The following is a 10,698-nucleotide window of genomic DNA, read 5'->3' as shown; positions in this document are numbered from 1 at the left end:
GTATATATATCTGATCACAAGTTAAGTACATCAAAATAGGTAACAAGTTCTCATATTTATCAGTACGGTTACAGAGCCTACCACTTGGCTGGTTATTTCCTTCCATGGTATTAACACTGTTAATAGTTAAATATCAACTGTTCTGAGTAGTGAACAAAAGATTAATACACACATACATATACACACACAGAGGGACACAAAAGAAAACATGACTGTTTTAAAGAAGGTACCAGAAGGTACACACATAAACATCAAAATTCAAGGGAATTATTTGTAGGTAGTTCCATAATACGTAATGTCATACCCCAGTACGTGATCTACAAATCAGTTCTTGAAGATATTTAGTGTAATCATGAACACATCACCTTCTACTATGTTTACTGAGAAAAGAAATGAAAAGAAAAAAGAAAAAACATTAATCCAAGTCACATTGGGAGATTTTTATTAACTTAAATTGACATTGTTAATTGTGTCTGCCAAGTCCTTACTGAATATACCTTTATTTGATACAAACCTACCCGTTCTTATCAATACCACAGGATCATGAAGATTTTAGAGTAATCAGTGTTTTATAATGCTTAAAACAATGTTCAAATAACAAGTTATTTCACTGACATACTTAAAAGAGTATTTTGGGGAGTGTTTGAAAGCTCTTTTTATAAATAGTAATTGATATATTTAGATAGGTATTTGGTGTTGAAGATAAACACTTCTAATATAAAACATGTTTTAACACATTGCTCTGCTAATGAGACTAGTTATCAGATATAATATATTTCTAACACTAAAGAATAAAGCTTTATCTTCACATTTATTTTATTCATAGGACTCTCATCAATGAAGAATGTTGAATCTAACAATAAACTGGCATATTGCGAGTGACATTCTAAGAAGTGAAAAAGAAAGCTGCAACAAAAGAAACTAGATCACTGCATTATACATTCTTTATACAAACGGCCCACTCTGAACAGTAGAATTAAATGCAGATCAAATGCTTTTAAAAGTTTTTGTGTCTAGCTGGCAATTACAATCTCCGTACACTAAAGAGAAAAGGAACAATAATAATACAGAACACAGTATTTTTAACGATTATCGCACATTTAACACCTTCAGCCATCCACTGGATTCTCCAATCAGATTGGCAACTGAAATTTTACATCCACCTGGGCTTGCTTGGCTAAGGTCACTATTTCAGAGAGCTTTACAACCTGGAAGGAAAAAACAAAGCATCTTTGTTTCCTATTTCCATGAAACCATAAAATCAGAACTACCAGTAAATATGAAATTAATGCACATTCAATCTTTCTCACTTAAAACATCTGGGCTATTCTGACATTTTATAAATCACTTCACACTCTTACAAGCATTTGCCACTCTTGAAGGATCGTCAAATCTGAGACTCTTCATAACTCACACCTCAGCTCAATACTTTCTGTATGTGTGTGTGTGTGTGTGTGTACCTACCCTTTTTTAGTGCCTGAATTTTATCTATTTTAAAGACAGAAACGGTGATTGTCTTAACTGGACACCATACAGTGCAAAGCACATCTAATCCAAAGTCTGTTTAATAATATGTATATAATCCTAACTTGCAGTATCAGGATAGGAGCTTGAGTCTAGAAGTTAGTATGTCATATTTGAGCCAAGCTGAATTCCAATGTTGTGTCTATAATCTGTGTGAGGATAGCCAGCGGGTACCATACAAAAGATTAAAATTAAACATGTCTAAAATAAAACACAAATTCAGCTTCTGTCCTCCCCAGGTGAGTAGTTAAGAAGAGGTTTCAAAGTTAGGCCCCCTGGGTCCAAATCCCATTCTGATGTTTATGACATGTGATCCTGATGAATAAGTTAATTTATTCGGCCTGTTTCCATATCTACAAAAAGAGAAACTGTATCATCACACATAATGAGATAACACCCCAAGAAAGAGCTTAGCACTGCGGGCTCAGTGCCTAAGCGGCAGCAGTTGCTTCTCTCATCACCATCGTAATTACTAACATTGTCATACTTCCATAACCTCATCGTCAGCTGTTCACTTTTGTCTTTCATGGTCTACTTGATCAAGATTTGATGGATTCTTCTCCTTTTTTCCCATGTCCACAAAGTTTTCTGGAACACTTGTGCTCTACTATTCCCTTGCTCAAAATCTTAATCTTTAAACCCAGGATTGAGGGGCACCTGGGTGGTTCAGTCAGTTAAGTGTCTGCCTTCGGCTTAGGTCATGGTCCCAGGATCCTGGGATAAGAGTCCCGCATCCGGCTCCCTGCTCAGGAGAGAGCTTTCTTCTCCCTCTCCCTCTGCTGCTCCCCCTCGGCCCCATTCTCCCCCTCTCTCTCCCTGTCAAATAAACAAATAAAATCTTAAAAAAAATAAAATAAATTAAAAAATAAAGTCAGGATTAAGTATAAATCTGTCACTAAAGTGCAGCTGATTTTTATTTACTAGTGTGTACTTTCCCAAAGTATGTCCCAAAGAATGACACGAGACCTTTATTATTTTTATGAAATGATATCACATTAACTCAGCAAATCTCAAAAGTCTACTGCTGATTAAACCAGACAGCCCAGAGGATTCCATGAAACGACCATAAACAACAGATTGAAGAACCAAAAGTTCTCATTTAAAAACACCTCTATGTCTACTATGGAGTGTGTTCCAAGAAGATTACTAAGTAGAAGAAATGACATAAAGTATGTTATCATCATACAATGTGAGAAAGTGGAGATACAGATATATGTGTATATGTACGTGTGTATACACACACACACACACACACACACACACACACATTACTTGTCTATTATTTTTGAAAAGTGAAAGGATGAACTAAAAACTTCTTTAAAAAACTGGTTATGTGTGGGGAAGAAGGAAACAGGATATATTATAAAAGTATAAAAAGTTTAAAAGTATAAAAGCTAGATTCTCTGAATATACCTTGGTTTAGTTTCAACTTTGGAACCACGTATTATTTATATAAAACAAAAATTCCTTTAAAAATAAATGAGGGGGCGCCTGGGTGGTTCAGTAGGTTAAGTGCCTGACTTTGGTTCAGGTCCTGATCTCAGGGTCATGGAACTGAGCCCCACACTGGGCTCCCCGCTCAGCAGGGAGTCTGCTTGTCCCTCTGCTGCCCCCCACCTCATGCTCTCTCTCTCTCTCTCAAATAAATAAAATCGTTTAAAAAATTAAAAATAAAAATAAATAAATGAAATTAACTTAGACTCTAAAATGAGCCAGCTAATACTGCCAACAATGAGTGTTTCTGCTAAGTATTAGGAGCACTGAACTGATTATACCTATCATCCCATCTTATACACTTTGCAAATTTACCCTTAGATATGTAACGTAGCGTGTTTACCATTTTAGCAGCTTCATCCAAGTCATCACAAGCAAGAATTTTAAGTCCACTGTCTGCTATCAGTGCTTTAGCATCATCAACTCTTGTACCTGGAAATGATTTATACAAATATAAAGATGTTTTAAATACATGCTTAAACTCATTTAAAATGCAGGTCACAATATGAAATTTCAACATAGGAGTACTTTCATCATCTAAAATAAATGCTTCTAAAACCAAAGAAAATACTGTAAGATTCTGGAGCTACCTTAGGAAATATCTTGCCTTACCATGTCCATGGTAACTTAGGCAAGTCAGAATTTAAAACAAAGCACAACAAATAAATAACATACTAAATTATACCAACCAAAACTATAAGCAATTTTCCCCCAATATGAGAAATATTTTCTAAACCCACATCTTAAAAATTTCCTATTATAGGGGCGCCTGGGTGGCTCAGTGGGTTAAGACTCTGCCTTCGGCTCAGGTCATGATCCCAGGGTCCTGGGATAGAGCCCCGCATTGGTCTCTCTGCTCAGCAAGGGGCCTGCTTCCTCCTCTCTCTCTGCCTGCCTCTCTGCCTACTTGTGAGCGCTGTCAAATAAATAAATAAATAAACCTTAAAAAAATTTTTTTTCAATTTTCTATTATATATTAACATTTTCATTTAAAAGATAAAGCTATTTGAAAACTCTATTTTAAATGAACTCCTTGGAATTAGGAACTTTTAAACAATCAAGAGTTCATGGGACAACCGCAAGGTCTTTTACACTCACCTTGTAACCGTACCACAATAGGTATTTTAATTTCCAAATCCTTTACTGCCATAACTATACCCTGTGCAATAACATCACACCGCATGATTCCTCCAAAAATGTTGACCAGAATAGCCAGTACCTGTGAATAAAATGGTTTTTGTAGATTAAAATTTAAAAGCAAGGAGTATGGGTCCTTCCTTCTCAAGAAAATACTAGTGTCTGTGCCTTACGATACCAATTAATTTCATGGTAATATTTTTCAACCAGACCATCACATTCTCTGCAGCTCCCACCACTGAAGTTTATGCAGTCCACCACGTACCAGAACTTACTCTCCCCAACATGGGTGATTTCAACACCTGGCTTATACAGCATCTTCTCTCCTAACCCATATGAACAAGATTCCCTGATTCCATTTACTCGTTTTCTATTAAACAGCCATTCGCCAACATGACTGCCCCAGATCATGATATAAGATAACATTACATGCAAGATCTCCAATTTAATATTTACCACCTATCATTCCTTCTTCATTTATCCCCACCAACTCAACCAAATTCTCACACACAACAGAACCTCAAAATCACTCAGCTTCTCCTGAGTACCCACTCCTAGCTACACCTCACATCCAAATCTCAAGGCCTGTTTGGATCAACATTCTTACATCATCACTGATAGTCTGAATCACTGTTCTTCTATCATTTCCCCCCAAGAAATCTTTTTCTATTTTTTAAAAAAGAGTCTTAGTTCATTTACCTACACCAGAGCTTCCAACTAGCGAAATACAAATGGGTTACAGACATACCAAGATATTGTTCCCCTCTACCCATAGAGCAGTTAGGAAGATTCTGGGACAGCTAGCACCTCTGCGCCTCTGGGCCAGTAGCCTCTGTCTATAAGCAACCTTCTCCATCTATCTTCTATACCCCACTGAAATACCATTTTCTGTGAACGACAGGACATTAAAAAGATTGAAACACACTTAACTACACTATGCATTCCTTATTTTTACCAGTATTATTTCTAGACCTTTAAGAAATGAAGAAATAGACTAGAATTCACAGTGACCTTGGACTCACCCTCCTATCCTCCCTCCCACCTCATTCTGGGTAGCTTCTACATACCACAGGCATCACCTAACACTCGTGCCTTAAAGTGTCTCTACCATGTCACTTTTACCTCCGGTTCTCCAACTAATGATCACCAAGGCTAAATCCTTGACTTGACCAGAATGAACGTTTCTAGAATATTGAGTGTATAAATCCCACTCTCTGCTCAACCTCCTCTCCTTTTGCCTCTCACCTCCAGCTCCATCAAACCGTCTTTTCCTCTTAAAAGCTTCTAGTCTCTCAACCTTGATCTAATCTCCCAGATTCTCAGCAGCTCTGGTTTTCTACACTACAGAGCCTGGATCCTGTGGCTCAGTGATCCAGTGACGCTGTCACCTGCATGCTTAACTTCCCCATACCCATTCCTCTCAAGACCAGTCTGCCTCTGCCATCCCTTCAAATAATGCACTCTTGGATGATTCTAGTCAATCAGTTTACTCATTGCAACTTCAAGGAAAACCTAAAAAGTTAAAACAACAATAACCCGAAACATCAGCATAACCTAAAGAGCAGTACAATAATGACTCTTCCTTAACGATCCTTTCCTTTCTTTAGTGGTCTGCCTCATACCTCTCACTTTCTTCATAAGCCTCCTATCCCACCTTCAAGCTCTCGAATTGTTAGATGTGATCTTCCTTTCTCCAGTGACACCTTGAGGAAGGAGTTAACCCCCTCTCTAAAGTTAATCTCACTATCTCATTAGTGTGTTTTATCTCCTCCAGGTCTTCATTCCATTAGCTAAACTCACTTTCTTCTTTATCCTCAAATCTCTTCTCTCCTTAGCTAGAAACAGCTCATATTCTTGGTCTTCTAAACAAACAAGAAAGCAAACATACACACTAAAGTTCTCCTCAACACCACCTCCATTCAACTGCTAACACTATGTCCTTCTGTACCCCGCTGAGGGTTGCCTCTATGGCTCAGTCAGTAAAGCCTCTGACTTTGGCTCAGCTCATGATCTCAGGGTCCTGGAATAGAGCCCTATAGGGTGGGCTCCACACTCAGCAGGGGGTTTGCTTCTCCCTCTCCCCCAACTCATGCTTGCTTGTTCTAATATATAAAATCTTAAAAAAAAAAAAAAAAAAAGAGAGAGAGAGAGAGAGAAAGAAAGAAAGAAAAGAAAAAGAATAAAAGAAAGAAAGAAAAAAATACCCTGAAAGGTTAATCTCTGCCGGAAGTCTCTACTCCCTCAATTCCCAATCAGAGTTAACCTATTACAACCTGGTCTCTTGCCCTTCTTCCCTATTGTTCTTGCTAGGGTTCCCAATCACTAATTCAGTCCTTACTCTACCTGATCATTCCTATAGATGGACACTGCTGCACTTTACTTCTCAAACCTCTCCACCTTGGCCTTAGATGTCATTGCTCTCTCCTGATCTCCAGGAGATCTCTCCTTATCTCTTTCTCTATTTTATTGGGTCTTCCTTCTCTATTCAGTCCTTCAGCTCCAGCGGTGGCAGGGGCTCCCACTCTTGGTTTCAGCCTCTCACCCTGGGTCATCTTACCAACTTCCTAACACTTCAACTTTTTTCAAAGTACTGAGGACTTTCTTAATATATAACCAACCACTGTAAGAAGTATAGTAACATTATTATATTATACAGTATCATTATAATCACCCGCTAGAGACATCACAAGACAAGTTCAACCCAGTCAGAAACACCTATTTCTCCACTTTGCCTCTGACTACACAAAATGCTCGCCACCGAATGATTCTCCCCAAACAGAAGTCCTTAATGTTAACCTAACCAACCCTTCTCTGTGGCTTCCCAACAAAAAAGGAAAAGATGAATTTAATGATTCTGTCTCAGAAATGCCTCTAAATTAGGTTTCTTTGCTTTATTCTTACTGACACTACTTCTGTCAGGGACCTCTTCATAGTTTTGCACAAGCAGGTATATAACAACTTAACTCTCTCTCCTGCGAGTGCCTCCTTCCACTCCATTTCATCCTCTACTACCACAGTTACCTTCTTAAAAAAAAAAAGGTAAAATAAATAAATAAATAAACAAACAAAAAGGTAAGGGATATATTTTTATATATATATCCCTGTGTAAGGGAGTTAAAATCCAAACTTCCTAACTAGATACAGATACAGAGATCTCTACAATGCAGTCTCAATTTGCCGACTTTAATCATTCATTCCAAAAATGCTGTATTCTTACACATAAACACCTTACCATTCCATAAACACAAATGGTCTTTTTTGGATTCTATATACCTTTTTTTTTTTAAGATTTTATTTATTCGTCAGAGAGAAAAAAAGGGAGCGCGCACAAGCAGGGGGAGCAGCAGGCAGAGGGAGAAGTAGGGTCCCAGCCGAGCAAGGAGCCTGATGAGGGTCTTGATCCCAGAACCTTGGATCATGACCTGAGCCGAAGGCAGACACTTAACTGACTGTGCCACCCAGGCATCTTTGGACTCTACATATCTTTGGATATTTTCTTCTTCTTGCCTAACTCATTCAATTTCTCAAGACAGTTCAAGGAATCATGATTCGCCTACTAGTTACCAGCTCTGACTTCTATTCTTCCACAATACTACATTCAGTTTATCACCCCAGTCAGACTATAAAAATGCCTTAAGCAAAGTAACCATGCATTGTCCAACACAAAGAGACATAATAAGTATACAGCTATTTCAATGCTATCCACATTGTGTCCCTGGGTTCCTGGCCTGTTTCCCACTCCAATGCCCTTCCTGTCAGTCCACAACACTGGAATTCTTACGCTTTTCTCTATTCTTGTACGTAGACCCTAAAAGCTCTACTTAGAAGAATAGTTAAAATTCTAGCTCACCGTAGTAAGTACTCAACAGTTAAATAATTAAATAACGCTCTGCTTTTAGAGTTTACCAAAAGAAGCTATAGAAATACAGTTCCAATAAGATTTATTTTTTGAACAGTTATTAAACAAGGAAAATAAATGCACTGTTATTTCTCATTTCAGTTCAATGCTTTTTGTAAAACAAAATATGGCAAATAATTCCAGAGGCTCAAAGAGTGGTAAAAAAGATTTTTTAAAAACAAAGTAATTAATTACTTTAGAGTCTAACACCATAAGTAAAAAGATACATTGTCAGCAGCATCAATAATAAATATTTATTAATGACCTCTATGCACTGAGCACTATGCCAGCCACAGGAAGAGGCAACAGTGAGTAAGAAATACTCCTCACCGGGGCACTTGGGTGGCTCAGTGGGTTAAAGCCTCTGCCTTCGGCTCGGGTCATGATCTTGGGGTCCTGGGATCGAGCCCCACGTTAGGCTCTCTGCTCAGCTCTCTTCCTCCCTCTCTCTGTGCATGCCTCTCTGCCTACTTGTGATCTCTCTCTGTCAAATAAATAAATAAAATCTTAAAAAAAAAAAAAAGAAATAAAGAAAAGAAATACTGCTCACCAATGAGGAATTCTCGGTACTGAATTCAGTAAAACTAGTTCCACAGAAGCCACTATCTTATTTTTCCATGTCTTACAAAACTCACAACGGCCACACAGTAGATCTACCTCTTTAAAAAATGATTAATAATATTGTGTATCTTTTGGATCATTATGCTTCACATCCCTTGTATTCTGATAATCACTTATAAAATCATAGTTCTAATTTATGGCCTATCTACATATGAAAGATTAATACAAACATTAAAATGAGTGTTTTAGAAGAACACCTTATGTAAAAAGTGGTTCAAGGTATGCTAGCCAAAGAAGACAGGAACAGACATTTCTGCAAAGAAGACATGCAGATGGCCAAAAAACATATGAAAAAGTGTTCCACATTACTCGGCATTAGGGAAATACAAATCAAAACCGCAGTGAGAATACCACCTCACACCAGTAAGAATGGCTAAAATTAACAAATCAGGAATCGACAGATGTTGGCAAGGATGTGGAGAAGGGGGAACTCTCCTATATTGTTGGTGGGAATGCAAGCTGGTGCAGCCACTCTGGAAGACAGTATGAAGGTTCCTCACAAAGTTGAAAATAGAGCTACCCTACGACCCAGCAATCACACAGTGGGTATTCACCCTAAAGATACAAAGGCAATGATCTGAAGGGGCACGTGAACCTGAATGTTTATAGCAGCAATGTCCACGATAGCCAAATTATGGAAAGAACCTAGATGTCCATCAACAGATGAATGGATAAAGAAGATGTGGTATGTGTGTGTGTGTGTGTGTGTGTGTGTGTGTGTGTGTGTTTACACACACACATATACAATGAAATACTATGCAGCCATCAAAAGAAATGAAATCTTGCATTTGCAATGACATGGATGAAAATAGAGGGTATTATGCTGAGTGAAATAAGTCAATCAGTGAAAGACAATTATCATAGGATCTCTTTGATATGAGGCATCTGAGAGGCAGGGCAGGGGGTTATGGGGGGTAGGAAAGGAAAAAATGAAATAAGATGGGACTGGAAGGGAAACAAACCATAAGGTACCCTTAATCTCACAAAACAAACTAAGGGTTGCTGGGGGTGAGGAGGGGTAGGGATAGGATGGCTGGGTTATGGACATCGGGGAGGGTATGTGCTATGGTGAGTGCTGTGAAATGTGTAAGCCTGATGATTCACAGACCTGTACCCCTGGGGCAAATAATACATTATATGTTAATATAAATAAATAAATAAATAAATAGGAAAAAGATAATACATTACATGTTAATAAAAATAAATAAATAAATAAATAAATAAATAAATAAATAAGGGGGAAAAAGATATGCTAGCCAAAAAACTCAAACTATTGTTTTGACATATATTTACGAATGGGTGAACTAGATGGCATGTGAATTATATCTTAATAAACTATTTCTCTAAATATATATATATATGCAAACAGAAACAGAGAAAGGGAGTGTGAGTGTGTGTGTGTGTGTGTGTGTGTGTGTGTGAAATATACAAGCATTAACAAATTAAAAAAATGGTAAGTAAATAGTAACAAAAATAATCTCTGGATAGAATTAAAGGTAATTTTAATTTTCTTCTTTGTAGCTTTATAGATTTTCCAGATCTCTGGGCTTTTGTGGTCAACCACCATCTCTAGCAGTTTTTTATAGGAATGGCTCCCATACTAGATCACTACTATTCAGAGTATTACCTAATACCATCTAATATATCTTCATCTTGTTTTCTAAATTACAGCAGGAAAACTACCTTTTTTTCTAGTCAACTTTTATTGCATTGATTTCAGCAATTCTTCTAAGCTAGTTAGGTCTTTTGAAATTTAATGCTCTACTACTGTAATGACCACATCTACTAATTAATCAAGTTACTTCTTGTCATTCAAATTCTAAAACATAAGCCCAGCCCTTACCTTTTTATCTGAAGTGATAAGCTTAAATGCTTCTGTTACTTGATGGACTGTGGCACCACCACCAACATCAAGAAAGTTCGCTGGAGTCCCTCCGTGAAGTTTTATTATATCCATTGTGGCCATCGCCAAACCAGCACCATTTACTGTCAAGAGGGAAAATGACTTGTATAAACAACAAACA

At 37.6% G+C, this 10,698-nt stretch overlaps 1 protein-coding gene across 1 annotated transcript in view; it reads right to left on the bottom strand.

The window, feature by feature from the left end:
- Positions 1 to 425: 425 nt before the first annotated feature.
- Positions 426 to 10,698, bottom strand: part of LOC111146991 (succinate-CoA ligase ADP-forming beta subunit) — a 48,347-nt gene continuing 38,074 nt past the window's right edge. Inside the window, exons 8-11 of the mRNA XM_022502814.1 lie at positions 10,518 to 10,660; positions 4,117 to 4,237; positions 3,362 to 3,450; positions 426 to 1,208 (exon numbers count right to left, since the gene is read on the bottom strand). Of these exons, the coding sequence (XP_022358522.1) occupies positions 1,134 to 1,208; positions 3,362 to 3,450; positions 4,117 to 4,237; positions 10,518 to 10,660 (428 nt within the window). The 3' untranslated portion in view covers positions 426 to 1,133. The remainder of the gene's footprint in view (positions 1,209 to 3,361; positions 3,451 to 4,116; positions 4,238 to 10,517; positions 10,661 to 10,698) is intronic.

Source organism: Enhydra lutris, unplaced genomic scaffold, assembly GCF_002288905.1.
Source record: "Enhydra lutris kenyoni isolate GAN:26980312 unplaced genomic scaffold, ASM228890v2 scaffoldscaffold15, whole genome shotgun sequence".
Classification (NCBI taxonomy): domain Eukaryota; kingdom Metazoa; phylum Chordata; class Mammalia; order Carnivora; family Mustelidae; genus Enhydra; species Enhydra lutris.
Note: the sequence above shows the minus strand (reverse complement) of the source record. Positions and strands in the feature narration are given on the sequence as shown.